The 16,836-nt window shown below is 38.8% G+C and overlaps 1 protein-coding gene across 1 annotated transcript in view; it reads left to right on the forward strand.

The window, feature by feature from the left end:
• CRYBG3 (crystallin beta-gamma domain containing 3) overlaps positions 1–16,836 on the forward strand; it is a 62,988-nt gene that overhangs the window by 42,888 nt on the left and 3,264 nt on the right. Inside the window, exons 9-21 of the mRNA XM_079974734.1 lie at positions 238–352; positions 1,321–1,356; positions 2,182–2,315; positions 3,826–3,952; positions 5,465–5,607; positions 6,596–6,722; positions 7,441–7,473; positions 8,536–8,645; positions 9,075–9,201; positions 12,111–12,250; positions 13,380–13,503; positions 13,790–13,948; positions 15,176–15,335. Coding sequence (XP_079830860.1) covers positions 238–352; positions 1,321–1,356; positions 2,182–2,315; positions 3,826–3,952; positions 5,465–5,607; positions 6,596–6,722; positions 7,441–7,473; positions 8,536–8,645; positions 9,075–9,201; positions 12,111–12,250; positions 13,380–13,503; positions 13,790–13,948; positions 15,176–15,335 — 1,535 coding nt within the window. The remainder of the gene's footprint in view (positions 1–237; positions 353–1,320; positions 1,357–2,181; positions 2,316–3,825; positions 3,953–5,464; positions 5,608–6,595; positions 6,723–7,440; positions 7,474–8,535; positions 8,646–9,074; positions 9,202–12,110; positions 12,251–13,379; positions 13,504–13,789; positions 13,949–15,175; positions 15,336–16,836) is intronic.

The following is a 16,836-nucleotide window of genomic DNA, read 5'->3' on the forward strand; positions in this document are numbered from 1 at the left end:
TTCAGGGGCAATACACCTCCTGAATTAAGCAACAGGATGAGTGTTGTTTTGCTTCATGCTTTTCTTATGGGCTTCCCAGAGGCATCTGACTAGCCATTGCTGGAGACAGAATGCTGGGCTAGATAATTCTGCTGGATCAGATCAAAGGTTCATTTTTTATTAATTAAACTGCACATGAATCAGCACTGTTGATTACTTTAATTGGGTTAATCAGCCACTTTCTCCTCATTCTAATAGATGGCTTGCCTATTCAGACATTAATTACAAAGGAGAGGTGATGGTTTTGGAAGAAAACCACAGCCCATGTGAAATTTCAGCAGCTGATGTAAAATCTCTTCATCCGTTGAAAATGGTGAGGCAGTAATAGTTTTTCAACCGATTATACACCAATCCATATTCTTCTGCAACAATCGTGAATCTAAATCAGAATCTATTCCATGTCTGAGCACCCACATTGACTGAGATCAGCCAGGGCACAGATCTGATTCAGTACACCATCTTCTGAGTCTTGAAATAAGCAAAGAATTAGCCTCTAGATTAGACTTGACATAAGGCATTCTGTTTGCCTGGTGCTCCTAAAATGATCAGAACTAGATTAGAATAGACTTATAAAGTATTTATTCAGATTAATCATTTTAAAAGAAAATAAGATTCTAGTACCTAGTGGTTACTGCAAAAATCTGCACTATAAAGGATCATAATAGCCTATGATTGCCTTTATTGGATGTGATGATAGGTGGAGTGGGATATAATCTGTTCTTAACATTCCCACGAAGTTTCCAAAAATGAAATTGCTGTTGTATGAATGAAATTAGATATGTATAAAGTTGGTTTTGGATTCATAGAAATCTAACTCTTTATATGCCCTGTGAACATTTTTGCCACTGTCAGCAGCCATCTCCCCTCAAAACCTGCCAAAGATAGGAGTCCCTTTTGCAGGACGTAAAGATGTTCAGGCCATGTGAATACTGTCTTTCTTCATATCCGCATGTTGAAGAATTCCTAATTCTTCTGGAACAATCAAGCACTCATAAATGTGTTTCATATTTTGGAATCAATATTTAGTGCCCTTTTAAAAGGCATGTTGATGATATCAACAGAGGAATAAAAAAAGGTTTTATTCACTCTGAGCATGGAGAAGCTCTAATTAATATTTTTTTTATTTGTTTGTTTATATAAAGGGATTATATACCATCCTTCAGCAAATTTTGAGGGCAGTTTGTAGTAGCACTTATTCATATTTACATAGAACTAATGGAACTGAAACATGCATTCGGATTTTACATACCTGATCATTTGTTATTTTGTTTTACACTATAGGGTGGCCTGAAGGTTCAGATGCCTACAAACATTAAGGTAAATATGGATCCTGGCAACAGTAAACTAATCTGTTTTTAAAGGCCTTCAAGATTATAGAATCCTAGAACTTAAGGGATGTCACTTATGCCTAACTTTGCTATTCCCTTCTTAGAACTATGGGGTTGAATCTAGAGGTGCTCTCCCATTCCACTCAGGATGGAAGTTGGTACCTTCCTGCTCTTTACTGAAAATAACTCCCAACTAGGAATGGCTGAATCTGCCAGTTTTGATTTCTCTCAGTTTTTCAGTCTTAAGTACAGTTCTCTGCTTTTCCACATCATTTTTTTTAGAAGTCCACCAGCATTTTGGGGTGGTGACAGATGTGACAGTGAGCTAGCAGAGGCTCCCAGTTGAGATAGGTTCAGGGAGATGATTTTTGCCATTTTCTTCCTTTCCCTCTGCAGTTCCTGCACCATCTTCCACCCGATTCTAGAGGGGCCCAAAATTTCATAAAGCACCGGAAGCTACCAGGGAGAGGGGGGAATGGCAAAAAGTGTATTCCTCCAGTATGCACAAAATTCTGTTCTTGAGATCTCTGGATGAAAACCATAGAGTTGGAACAGATCACTAATCATTCAGTTTGATCCCTGGTCCAGCTATTCATACACAAGTTCAACTCAGATTAATTCATGCCGCTTCAGATCATTGTGTTCCATAATGGAACACATACAGAGCAGATGTACCACAATTAAGGTACCTGGGGTGAAAAAAGCATCAAATGATTGAAACTGGATAAGTAAGGATAATTTCATAGACTATACAGAACATAGACCTGGATATCAGAAATGTATTTTAAAGGATCAACTATTTCACATTCTGCAGATGATAATATATGAGACCCCATACTTTGGAGGATGGCATAAAGAGCTTTCTGAAAATACTGATTGTTTTCCAAACCTTTTTGAAAATGCTGATGATTTCCAGGGAATTGGATCAATACGTGTCATTGGTGGAATGTAAGTACAATTTTGTTTCCTTTTTAAAATTTCCTTCCAAATTCCCTCATCTGATCTGTTATTCTGCGAGCATAGGAAATCCTAACTCACCTAATTAACCCTGTGCCCTGAAACTCATCACAGTAAACATTAACAAATTCATTTTCCATTGAAATTGATGTCACCACCCATTTCTATTTACTGTATTTTTTGCACCATAACACTCACTTTTTTCCTCCTAGAAAGTAAGGGGGAATGTCTGTGTGTGTAATGGAGCGAATGCCTGTGGGTGGCGGGGGGGATCTGCTGCAGTCGTGAGCAGAGGATCCATGGTTCCCCTTCCTTCCCTCCTCTGTGGTTACAAAGCATGGATCCACATGGATCCTCAGGATTTTTGCATTGGGCTACTCCAAACTCACTGTCAGATCACATGTCTGTGGCCACAGCATGAACCACAAAAATCATATATCCACTATTTTGTTTACAATTTTTTTTTTCTTGTTTTCCTCCTCTAAAAACTATGTGCGTGTTATGGTCTGGTGCATGTTATAGAGCGAAAAATACGGTACTTTGTCATGTGTGTCATTTTATTTAGAACATTTGGTGAACTATCTTTAAAAAAATTACAATCCAGAGATGTTTACAACCATGTTTACATTAAAACTGTTTAACTTTATAAATTAAGAATGTGATTAAAACAGTGGATAATAAACCACAACATAACAAGAGAAAACGCCTGGGTAAATAAAAAATATAGACGACCTTACTAGGGGGAGTGTTCCAGAGATGGATTACCACAGCCAAAAAAGCTCTTTCCACAATTATCACTTCAGCTCAGAAAGCAGGGGAACCTCAAGAAGCATTTCTGAGGGGATTTTAGTGGCAGGCCTTTAGCTCCTCAAGGACCAAATAATATAGCCCTTTATAGGTAAGTACCAGCACTTTCAAATTGTGATTGGGAATGGATCAGTAGCCCCTGACCTATCCACTGGCAAACAATGAATCCCACCCTAAGTATTAGAGGTACAGCATATGCCATTCCTGAATGAATGGGAACAAGCAATCTGGCATGTGATATTTATGTACAAAGTAGTAAGTAGGGAATGGTAAAGTAAATACGAAAAAAATGCATCGAAAGGTTGGTATAAATTAATTGAATATTAGAATGTAAAACTTAGTATAAAATATAAGGAAAGTGGTTTTAGAAGTAACATAAGCAGAAATTGATGAATGAAAGCTGACATATTTCTTGTTATAATTATGATTTTCCTTTTCACCTGGATACCCTCTGATATTCTTTAAACAGGAGCTTTTTGTTATATTATGCATTATGCATTAATACATAGATCATTTTGCATACCAGTGTTATTTCTCAGAATTATTTTTTTTTTAAGAAAAAGCTGAAGCCGCTATATCTGTTGGAACATGGTATTTTGTATGTATGGATATCAAAGTTGAATACTTAATGACTGTTGATATATTTGTAGCTCATTTATAACTATTATACTGGTTTTTTCCTTGTGTGTTGCAGATGGGTTGCCTATGAGAAAGAACGATATAAAGGCCAGCAATACTTGTTAGAGGAAGGAGAATTTGAAGACTGGAAATCTTGGGGTGGAGCGAGCAGTGTCCTGCTGTCTTTCAGATTTTTGCAAGCTGTAAGTACTTCTTCTGGTCCTCAAGGCTATTTCCTTCTTCAACTCACCCCCACTCACCGCCTTTCATTGGCATTGTAGATGAAGGCATACAGATGAATACATACAGATACATTTTTAAAATATATATATATATATTTATTGAGTTTTCACAACAACAAAAAAAGAATTCGACAAAGACAAAAAGCACAAGAAAAAATACAAAAACACAGAAAAACAAAGATACAAAAACACAAACGATTTCTCTAGTTTCTCTTTAGTTAACTTATTTTCCTGACTTCCTCACGCCTCCCTTTTTTGTATTCCACTTAAAAATTAATTCAGCAAATTCGTATTTTTCACATATTATAACTTCAAATTTTCATATAATGTCAATCCATTTTTCATACAGATACATTATTTTTATAGTTGAATGGGCTTTTGTGCTCGGGAGGGCTGGTTGTGATAATTATAGTTATTTAAGTGATAATTATTTATTCTAGAGTAAATCTTCCACATCCCTTGTAGAAAATTTGTTTCCATTTAACAGTTCTGCAGATATCTTAACTATAGATTTTTCTGAGACCCAACGGTCACTAAAATGATTTGGGGTGTAATTGTATTCTCATATCTACTCCTCCAACATGAGAGAAAGCTGTAATGTAAGAGAGTTGTTTGTGTTCTACATAACTCTTTTTGGAGACAGTTTGACATACCAATTATTCTTGCAAAAACATGAAAATAGACAAGTTCCTAGGCTGAACCTGACTCAGATGTTTGAGTTAAGCACCTATGTGGCAGGGTTGTTGATAACAGTTCTTTTTCTGTAATGTTAAATGAGGCTGCAATCCGATCAATACTCATTTGGACCTAGATCCGTAACATCTAGTGTACAACTGGCAGGTAAGTAGCTCTGGAATGCTGCCATAATTTTTCTTTTCTAACCACAGTCTTGAAATTGTGACTGCTGAATTCAAGCAAAGGGAGAGGACCCCATGAATAATAAAGTTCATTGGTCTCTAGCAGGGGCAAAATTGTTGCAGATATTCAAACACTCATCTTTCACATACTGTATAACTGATTTCATTTAAGAACGAGGCAAACTTGCAATTGGCTGCAGAACTTTTACATAAAGACTGTAAAAGAATGTTAGCGATGTCAAAGAAAAACCAAATACACAAGCTGTATGTTAAGAAACAGCACTGTTAACATTTCATTGCTCAGGAACAATAATTGCATTTACTACTATTTACCCTGCTTAGGGAAATACATGTTAGCTTTGGATAGGGCCATTGTGATGATGAACAGAAAGATATGGAGGTGGAACTTGTTCAAGGAAATTCTGCAGGTCAAGAGTTGTGTGGCAGCTGTCCAGATAACCTGATGAAAGATTCTTCTTTCTTTCAAAACAAAGTCAGCTCTAAATGTATATGTAATATCTGAAGAATTTATTAAATAACAGCTTTATGTTGTTTAAAGAAGGGGAAAAGAGGATGTTGTATCTAATGCTCCCTAATTTTTGGTTTGAAATTCCAGGACTTCATGGAGTCTGCAATAAAGCTTTTTGAAACGGATGAGGAAAATGGCAAGTCGTTGGACATTGCCAATCAAGAAGTTCCTGATTTGGAAATGGCTGGATTTGGCTCACACACAAGATCAGTTAATGTGAAGAGTGGAGCGTAAGTTCTTTTTCAAATCTTTGTGTAGTAAGAAATAATTACCGTATTTTTTGCTCTATAAGATGCACCCGACCATAAGACACACCTAGTTTTAGAGAACAAGAAAAAAAATATTCTCTCCCTCTCTGCACAGCGCCCCTTCAGAGAAGCGGCAGGAGAAACATATCCCCTTCTGTTTCTCCTCCCGCTTCGCTGAACAGGCGCTGCACAGAGAGGGAAAGCTGCGCAGCGCCTCTCCAGCGAAGCGAAGCCAAGAGAGCAAGAGGGATTGGTGCGCACTGATCCCTCTTGCTCTCCTGGCTTCAGCGAAAGCAACGCGAAGCCATGGAGCCTACATTCGCTCCATAAGACACACACACGCACACACACACATTTCCCCTTACTTTTTAGGAGGGGAAAAGTGCGTCTTATAGAGCGGAAAATACGTTAACTTGCTTGCATTCCAAATCTTTCTTTTTTTTTCTCTTCATTTAGTTCTCATTCTCTGCTTAACCTATAAAGTTACCTATAAGTGATATCAATGGCTACTAGCCACAACGTCTATGTTTTGCCTCCACTGTATGCCAGTTACTGGGAGAATGTTGCTATGCTCAGGTCCTGCTTTCAGGCTTCCCTTATCTGACTGGCTACTGTGAAAACAGGATGCTGAACTACATGGGCCGCTGGCCTGATCCAACAGACTCTTCTTCCGTTCTTGTGATATATGATTGCAAATAGAAAGAACTTTTTGGCTTCACCCATAATTAAAATTGGCTAATAGAAATTATGTCTTTTCCTTTGGCTTTATAGGCTTAACTGGGAAAAGCTGTCTAGTGTCAGATAACATTGAACCACAACACATAAATTTTAAATGCTTGTTTTAAATTCATATTTGATGAACAAATGAAGAACGGACAATTCTTTTAGAGCAGTATATGAATTACTAGTATTTCTGAGTAGCTGTCTCATGAATTTGAACCTCAGAAATTCTCTTGTTCGTCACATCTAGATGGGTTGCCTATCAGCAGAAGCACTTCTGTGGAGAACAATATATATTGGAGAAAGGAAAATATAAATGTTTTTTTGACTGGGGAGGATCTAGTGAAACTATTATGTCAATTCGTCCAATTAAGTTGGTGAGTTATCACATTTGGTGGGAAATGGTGTATCATTCGCTAAAAATACTTTATTGTAATAATCCATAAACCAATGAGACAAATATTTTAACGCTCTCGTATAACAATGTAATAGTGAATTCCATTTACCACACACAGAACTCACACTTCTTGTGGTTTTAAAATTTATTTACAATTTTCCTATCATACTTTGATTTTTGTTGTAGTTGCAGGTCGTTCTGAGGTGGAATGAAATTTAAGTAGTGTCAAGATGTGCTATCATGAGGATATTTTTAAGAGAAGAATAGTTTGTTTGGGCCAAAGGTCTTAATAAAATTTATGTTTCCTTCCCCCCAAAAGTGTGCAGTCAATCCATAAGTTGTGTTTGGGGGGGGGGGATTCAGTGTGCATACTCTGCAGCAAGGGCATTAAAACCAACCTTGTGGTAAAATCTTCTACTACTGACTTATAGAAAATCCATATTTTATTGGTCTCACACACACACACACAGTTTGAATAAGAAGCTTTCCCAAGTACCTGCAGCTTATCTCCTTACAGAGGAGGAAATTAGAACAGAATATGCCATGTACATATTAAGCGTATCTATGAATCTCATTTCATTTTTGCAAGTAGAAAATGAAGTTGAGCCTCCATGATGAATCAACAGTTTCTCAATAATATACTCATATACTCAATGATATACTCATATTTCTATTTTATATATTTATGCTTTTTGTAGGAGCCACTAGGAAATCATGAACCCAAACACTGGGTAAGTTCTTGTGAAATCACAATTATTAGCACCATTAATTTTGTGGGATATTGGGGTTAGATCAAGATTTACCCTTTTGTGAATGGAAGTTGCCCTCCGGAGGAAGCAGGTGTGGCTTTGAAGCCCCCCAGCACCACCTCCCGTGTATTCTGGGATAGTTCCCCTCCCACTGAGAGCAGCTTTTCAGTAGTTAAGCTAAATAGGCTGTTTCAAAGGAAGAAAACTCATATTTAAATATTACACACACACACACACAAAATAGTGAGTTAAAACTAAACATGAATGGTAATTCCTAATATAAAACTAATCCTGGGTTTATTTTTGCAAGCAATTTCCTCTTTCTTCTTTTTACTGGAGAGAACTCAACTATTGTCCACTATTTTTTAAATCCCTGGGAAAGCACAACCAGCTGGTTGATTTTCCAGTTTCTCTTGCTCTTTTGCCCCTAAGGGTTGGTGCCAAGATTTTTTTATTATATTTTTTGCATCCTTACCAAGTTAAGCAAGTTACATGCTTACATCCAAAACGGCTGTGTTGTCTTGCTCTCTAGCAAGCTTACATAATGTTTTTCAGTTGTACTAATGAGTCCATTCTCAGTTGACTAGCATTTCCTAGTCTACCCTACTGGAGCACATCCTGTGATGGAAGCCTACCCCATTTTGTCAACTTCCAGGCCTAACTGGATGGTGTATACTTTTGCTGCCCATTAGGCAGTGTACTAGAAAACTTCACTTTCTACCAAAATCTTGATTTAGGCTGCTTAACCTTAATTGCATTTAACTGGGAAAAATTATATTGCATACTGCGCAGCTGTATTCCATAAATACGAACATTGCTAATAGTTTTCATACAGGCAACTGTTGTATCAACAAGTACATACATCAGATCAGTTACAAATCAGCCATAATACTATAGGGAAAATAACATGTTTTAAGTACAACTTTTTCTTTTTAAAACTTCAGAATGATAAAACACTGCTTCTCTGTGACAACTACTTATCATAATATATACATTTGTTTTCTAGTTTATACATTTATGTGTTGAAAATTTTTTTTTTAATAGCTTAAAGCTTTCAGCGGCACACATTTCAAGGGATCGTGTATAGATGTTACAAGAGAAGTTGCTGGTTTTGCATCATTTACACCTTGTTCTTTTAAGGTTCTTCGGGGATGGTGAGTTGATCTATTCACAATTTTTAAAGCAGCTTGGAAAACAATTTCAATCTATTTACACCTTAAAAGTGAAAGAATTTTCAAGGCAGTTTACAAAAAAAAATTATGATAATGCTCTAATTATAATATTTGCTTATAAACTGTCTTGAAAATTATCTCTCTTTTAAGCTGTTAACTTATTTAGTTGCTAAAGCCTACAGTCAGATTTGTGCCATGCTTAGAAATAGGCCCCTAATTTCATGACCGCTAGTATCAAATTTATGTTGTATGCATTTATTTTCTGTTTATATACCACCAGACTTTTGTCTTTAGTTGTAAGTCCCTCGAATGAAATCAGTGTGTGTTGACAGATTCTGTTGATATTTTATTTGGAGAAAAACATAATAACCTATTACGACAGCTGACCTTTTCTTGGATTTATCCTTCTAGTTGGTTACTGCATTACCAGGGGGAAACTACTGAGGATCAGTGTGTGCTGGAAGAAGACCTCTACCCTGACCTTACTTCCTGTGGTTGTCCAGCAGCTGCAGTCAAGTCCCTTAAGCCTCTTGAATATGTAAGATCTGTATTTAAAAGGTCTGTTTCATAGCCAGCCATACTCCGGGGAAGCCTCCCACGGTGGTGTCTAGCTCCTTCCGAATATGAGTGATTTTATCTGCAAAAAACTTTGCAAAATCGTTGCAGGGGATCTTGGGGTCTTTACAAGGCCCCGGTGGTAAAGGTGGTTCTGTTAAATTGCGAACCACCTGAAAGAGTCTCCTGCTACTATTTTCTGCAGATGCAATAGAGGCGGTGAAGAAAGTCTTCTTCGCCGTCGCTATCGCCACTTGGTAGGCTTGACGTTGAGCTCTAACCTGTGTCCGGTCAGATTCGGAGTTTTCTGCCACCGACGCTCTAGCCATCTCAGCGATTGTTTCATTGCCTTCAGCTCCGAAGAAAACCACGGGGCTGTCCGGGCTCCATGCAATCGGAGAGGAGCCAGACAGTCGATAGCCCTGGTTAACTCCGCATTCCAGCAGGCCACCAGGGAATCAGCTGAAAGGCCATCAACATGGGATAAAGCATCCCCTACCACTCTCTGGAAACCATTTGGATCCATTAAGTGGCGGGGGCGGACCATCCAAATTGCTCCCACCTCCCTGCAGAGGGGAAGGGTCGCGGAGAAGTCCAGTTGCATTAGGAAGTGTTGAAAGGTTGCCAGGTCTCCCCCCCCACTCCGATTTCTGACAGAAAAAAAGTTCTGCAGCTTACCAAGCAATCCATAATAGCAAGAACAGGATTAGCATATGATACAGCAATAGCTACACTGTTGTGGTGCTGCAAGATTCTTGTGACTGACACCATAATCCTAATTTATGTCTAATCAGTCAATCCTACTGAATTCAGTGGGGCTTACTCTTCGGTCATTGGGGTTAGGAGTGCAGCCTTGTTTAATGGGGAAATGATGTGTTAATTGGTGACAAATGCAAAGTGGGTAGCAGCAAATATATACCAGGTTTATTATTTCCCTGCCATAATCACAGGCAATGATAAATGTTACCTGACTCGAGCAGTTTCTAAACCTTCAGGTTAGGGCATAACTGAAGTTTTTATAGGTTAAGTTGCCCGTAATATGTCTAAATTGCCTCAAGTAGACTAACTTTAGTACCATGTGAATTGCTAACCTTAATAGCTCTTTGTTGCACTAAGAACAAATTGGGAAATGGTCCCCTTTGTGTTCAGCATTCTACTAGTTTAGTTTTACTGTCCCTGAGTGTTTAAAAAAATGTTTTGAAATAGCTTTATAGCTTTCACCAATGAATAGGCTAATTCTTCTCATCTTATCGCCTGCCTATTCATGATTGTCCCTTAGAGAGAGAGAGAGGAGGAGGAGGAGGAGGAGAAGAACATTTAAAGAATCAGTCTCTCATTTGGTCCATTCCTTCTATGTTTCGGTGTGCAACTATATTGTCTTTTGGCTGTTTTGCAATGTCATTTGGCCCTTATTAAATCCAGTTAATTTGAAATCTGCTGAAATTTGTTAAAAATTTAAGAGAGACTAGCATTCTTAAACCATTGTGTTGTGTCCTCAAGGGACTCTGTGGCAGGAAATTATGACCTCTGTACAAGGAGGAACTTCCCCTGGTTTCATTTACAAACAACATGCAGTTTAGCAGTATCGTGCACTTGCTGTTCTAGAAAGCTGCTTTTAGTAACAATGTTAGATGTTGATCTGAACACTCAAGAATGCAGTAATGGGCAGACATTATTTACTTCTGTGCACAACTGTTTTGAGCCTGTATTTTATACATTGCTTATTTTTGTGTTGCACTTGTTTTTAATTGCTGAAATGGCTTCTTTGCACGTGTCTATTGCAAAAGTACTTTCATTTTGGCTAGAGAAAACAAAAATGGTTCTTAAGCATCTCAGTCCATGCCCAGTTCAGCTGAAGTATTTTAGGCAATTAGGTATCATCAAATGTAACTGGAATGTAGTTTACAGTTTTTATGGTATTGCTGACTTAGAAGACATTTTAAAAGTAGTGAGTGGTACCTTGGAAGTTGAACGGAATCCATTCCAGAAGTCCGTTCAACTTCCAAAATGTTCAGAAACCAAGACAAGGCTTCCGATTGGCTGCAGGAAGCTCCTGCAGCCAATCAGAAGCCGCGTCGGATGTTCAGGTTCCAAAGAATGTTCTAAAACTGGAAGAATCACTTCCGGTTTTCGATTGTTCGAGAGCCAGAATGTTTGACTCCCAAGGCATTTGAAAACCAAGGTACAACTGTAATGTTTTGAGCTTTAGTGGGGGTTCAGGGCTCTGCCACTATGGAATTCCTTTGTTCATGTAAAACCATGGGGTGGGTGGAAGCTACCGCTGGCAGTAGACAGCATATTTCCCCCCCCCCCCAAAAAAAACCCAGTGTTTCAGAGGCCAGGGAAGGGATAGAACTGGACCAACCAAGGATGTGCTGTGTCCTAAGCTTGTCCAGCTTCTAGCAGGAAGCCAAATCTGGGCTTCTCTGCTGTACTAGTCTGGACCTGGCATAGCAAAAAGGTGGTTTCCCCACCTGCCCCCTCCCCCACCTTAAGCTCTGACCATCATGACTTGTGGGGCCCCAAATGCAGTTCTTCTGCCACTCTATTAAGCCTCGCTGCTGGCTTCTAATAGATTGCAATGTTCCTTAACTTTATTTGTTCAGAAGCCAAATGTGCAGTGATACCTGTCCCTGGAGGGAGTTGTCACCTTGCAAGTAGGGACACTAGCGAAATGGGGAACTACCTTCACAGCAACATTTGCTGTGCAGATGTTACCAGCTTTTCTCTTTTCTGTAGCTCCAGTTACAGATAGGTAGCCGTGTTGGTCTGCCATAGTCAAAACAAAATAAAAAAATTCCTTCCAGTAGCACCTTAAAGACCAACTAAGTTAGTTCTTGGTATGAGCTTTCGTGTGCATGCACACTTCTTCAGACTTCTTCTTTTCTGTAGGTTTTTGCCGAGCCTTTGATCAGCCTTTTCGCTTTGGAGAATTGCGAAGGCAGAGAGCTGCACTTGCAAGAAGCAGTCAGTTCAATTCTGAATAAGGATCTTCATTTTCTTACCCAGTCTGTGTGGGTGAAAAGTGGACTGTAAGTATCACTTTATTCTACAGAGTAAAAGTCCTAACATTGCACAAGCGGCATGACACTGTTGAGCGTCATCTAGTATTTCCATAAGAAGGAACTGCATGGAATTCTGTATTAATCCAAGTGCTTTTTGGGGATACACACACAGTAAATGTGCATGTATGTATACTTCAAGTAGTGAAATGTTTAGTCTTGCAGCGCTTTATTTTGTAATGGCAGAAATGAAGATCAGAGGAATTATTTGCTAACATGTTTCAAGCAGGACAGAACAAGCAAAAAATGCAAGAATAAATGGCTGTCTTAGATAAAAGCATTTAACTTGCAAAACAGGAAACACACAGCCTTCTTTTAGAATAGGTAGAGGAGAAAAATGAAAACCTGCTATATAATAAATTTCAGGTTTCCAACAACTATGATGCAATGTCTGTTGTAAAATAAACGCCGCTCTTTAAACAACATAAGGCAATATTCTGCCTTGAAAATACCCTTAGAAGTTACAAGTATAGGCTACAATGCCACATTACTCATCCAAGGTATTTTTAAATGATGGAAAGGGGGAGTGTTCCATGAAGAAAGCAAAAGTCTGCTGAGCATATGCTAGGCTCTAACAACTAAAAGAGATTTTAACTTAGAATTCTGGGGGGATTTTTTTTTTAGAATTGAATTAGAACTGAAATTAAAGTTGATTTGAATTTCTTCTGCCCATTCCCTTTTCCTTCCCCTATGATAGGAAGACATGTTAGAAAGATCTCTGGGGAAATGCCAACTTGCTGCCCAGAGCTGTTAAAATAACCAGAATCCTATCTGAATGGGAGGGTGATACTCCTTTGTGAACATCTGACGTGGTAGTTTGGTCTCTGTTTCATTATAGTCGAAGTTAACAAAGGCTGCTTGCTGTCTTTCCTCACAAATCAAATGTTTGGGTCCAGCCTTGTACATGTCTATTTGTAAGTAGGCTTCCCTAAGATGTGCATAGAATTGAAGCCTTAATGGCTTACAACTCAAAATCTAGTATAATGCGATCATGCGAAGCATGAGTATATTTTCAGTTAAAAACACTTTACTGCATATTTTTGTCTAGTTGAAATTTTACTGCATTAACATAGTTAATTCACATTCTATTTTGAACTAGATGGATAGCATATGAAGGATGCAGTTTCTTAGGGAAGCAACTTCTCCTTGAACCCAGCAAGATTTCGAACTGGACTCAGTTTAGTGGCTGGAAAGTAATTGGCTCCCTTCGTCCTGTAAAGCAGGTATCAGTTACAAAGTCTGTTTCTTCTTGCAGAATACATGCATCCTTTTAAAATGTTGATCCTACATTCGGCAAAGGTAGGGAGTTCTTTTCTGCTGAATGGAACCTAAACCATGTCCAATTCTAATATTCATTTAGTTATGGAAGTACATTACCATTTTTATGCATGCGGTATGCAAACAGAGGTTGTATGTTTACATCAGGAGGAAAAATGTATTTTTGCAGATTTATAACAGAGATACATACCTGTCCCTGAAGTGTGTGGTAATTATTCTTTTCTGTTTCAGCCAGCAGCGTACTTCAGAATAAAGAACCGATCCCTAGACAAATACCTGACAGTTGCTGGGAATCTAATGGATGCAAGAGCTGCATCATTATGTCTTTCCCCATTAAATGGCAAGACTACTCAGATCTGGTGCTACTGTTCTGGACTTCTCAAGTCCAAGGTACTTTGTCATTATCCTCAATTTTGTCTGTTTATAAAGCCCAGCCATTTCTTCTTCTGTGCAAGTAGGGACCAGGGTAATGTGATGGGCAGTGGAAATACTTTAGGTGCTTAGGAAAGCTAGCTAACCCTTCCTGCCTTTTCCCTCTCACAAGTCCATAGCTTGCTTCTTCAACAGCCCAGGTTCCAAATTCAAGTTTCCATTGCATCCACAAATTAATGTTTCTAATTCATATGAATAAGGCTTTGAAACTGCAAACTTTTCAGGGTAAAATGAGGTAATGTATTTTAAAAGCAAACAGCACACTGTGTCACAAAAATAAGGGTTGGGTTTTTTTAATAGCAGCCTTCATGGGAGAACAATTATTTTGACTTCTGTATCATTTTCAAGTTCAAATGCATTAGCTCTGCATGTGATATATTTCCTTGCATGAATGTCTCCCTGGGAGAAGAACCTCTCTAAAAGGTTACTTTAGTGTGTGTTTTATCATTGGAGTGTGCTAATTTGTACCAGACTTCTCAGACCACCTTTATCATGCATCTGTAAAAAACAAAACTGAGTAAGGAAAACCATGCCTTCTAGCAAGCACACTACTAAAGATGCAATTGCTACATTTTGCTTTATGGTTAGGCCAAACCTGCCGTAATCCCCTCCTTTTTTAAAAGTTTCCTTCTTGGCAATTGTCCTCAGTTACGTATGTTGAATTTGATAGCACTGAGATCACTGTCTCCGTTTGTTCAACGCTTAGAATCTGCTCCAGGTCCTGGGCACCATTTAATTCCAATTGCCTTAATACAACTAGTCACAGATAGACCTGCGTCTGTAGAACAGGGATGGGGAACCAGATGATTTCCAGATGTTGCTGGAGACCCATGTTCCTCTGCCCCAGTCAACATGATGGGCGTTAGGAGTCCAGCAACATCTGGATGACCACAGGTTCCCAACCCCTGCTATAGAGCATATGCATGCCTAACGATGAACTTTGGCCTGTTGCACCAGTCCTTTTTTACTCTTCATACCGTGCTTTAAACTGTCTAGTAAAAACGGTGATATCCTGTACTCAGTGAATCAGTTGTTTATTTTGGTGGTATGATGGATCCAGCTTCTTGTTGCTGGAGACTATATTCCTGCTATTGTACTTTTCTGTAGGGCATATATCCATTAGAAATATGTAAATATTAGAGCCCACCAAGGCAATGGACGAATTCTTTCCCCCAATTTATCTAGGTTAATGATGCTTGCCTTGATGTCATTGGAGGCAGAGATGTTCCTGGAGCTAAAGTGGCATTGTGGGTAGAGCATGGGAAGGCAAGACAGAAGTGGCTGCTCAACAGAGATGGGACCATCAGCTCATACCTCAGTGACCAACTGGTTCTCGATATCAAAGGTAGACTTTAGCTATTGTTTTATATGCTCTTTTAACTTGGTACAAAAATACAAGTCTTCACACAATTGTCTCCTCACTCCCCTTTTAAGGCTCTTAAACTAGATTTAGGTCATGTCAAGCTTACCCTGAATAATTGTCAAGCTTACCTGGAATAACTTCAGAAAGTGCATAGTGAGCTCTTCTGCACACTGAGGTCACGAATGCATAGCGATATCCTTAGATCTTTTCGCAACTGAAGTCAAAAGGCTTCATTGTCAAAACCACATTGGATACTCAAATCATGAAAATCATGCCTCCTAGGAAGTATTTCACCAGAAGTAATTGCTTCATTTAGCTTTAAGCTTAGTAATGCTCGAAGTTCCTTGGTCCGCTTTCTAAATAGACTGGCCCTTGTCAGTATCAGACTTGATTGTCCAAATAATGTTTATAATTGTCCATCTTAAAAGCAGGGTAGAACTACGCAATGAAATTATTTGTAGGGGATCATGACAAAAATCCAAAGAGGTGAAAGCACTTCAAGTTAAAGGGTATGTGCCAGAGATAGTGACACCATGTATAGGTGTTTATCCACTGATGCTAGAAGCCTATAAGCCAGAACAAGCAAGCTGTAGTGCTTGGTTTTAAAGGAAAGCATAGTGGAATGGAGAGAACCAGTGGCACACTATCTCTGGGTACAAACGCTGTAGGAAAGCCAGGGGAGGGTTAACTGGAGGTGGTGTCACTGTGAAAATAAGATGCTGGGCTAGATTAGATGAGCCTTTGGTCTGATCCAGCAGGACTCTTTGTTTTTTGTCTTGCCAGTAACAATGGAATCTAAAAGAATATTACTTTGCTATGCTAGCAGCAGCTGCAGTTTCCATAAGCATGCAGTGAAACCAAATCAAAGATTCATGTGTTTATAAACAATGATAAAACACACTAATTTCTTTGTGTATCCAATATTGAATTTGGATAATCCATTTAGCTACAATGATCATATTTTGCTTAGCTTTTTGGGGGGCGGGGGCGGGGGGAATACTCTGTAGTGCTGCCTTATAGAGCCAAACTTGGCCCTCCAGCTGTTTTGGGACTACAACTCCCATCATCCCTAGCTAACAGGACCAGGGAATTGTAGTCCCAAAACAGCAGGAGGCGAAGTTTGGCCATCCCTGTTATAAAGTATGCCATTTCTGCCTGACTTTGAGGTCAGATTTTTCATGTCTGTCAGTATTTGCGTTCCAAATTGCCATGCATACATTAGGATCTCAGCTTAAGAATACAATTATCGGCACTTAATAACAGGGCCAGGGTATCAACAGAGTCTGGACAGACCCAGGCGTCACTGCAGCTTTAATACAACCACTTTTTCTCAGAATCATAAAGAAAACCTTTATAGATAGCAGCTCTTTGCACACTGGAAAGTTGTCCTACATAAGCTGGAAAAACAGAAAAAATATAAGGCAAAAAAAATAATAATTGCCTGAAATACACTGTGCAGGACTAATTAATTTTGGATCACGTG

The sequence above is a fragment of the Podarcis cretensis genome, assembly GCF_951804945.1.
Source record: "Podarcis cretensis genome assembly, chromosome: 4".
Lineage (NCBI taxonomy): Eukaryota > Metazoa > Chordata > Lepidosauria > Squamata > Lacertidae > Podarcis > Podarcis cretensis.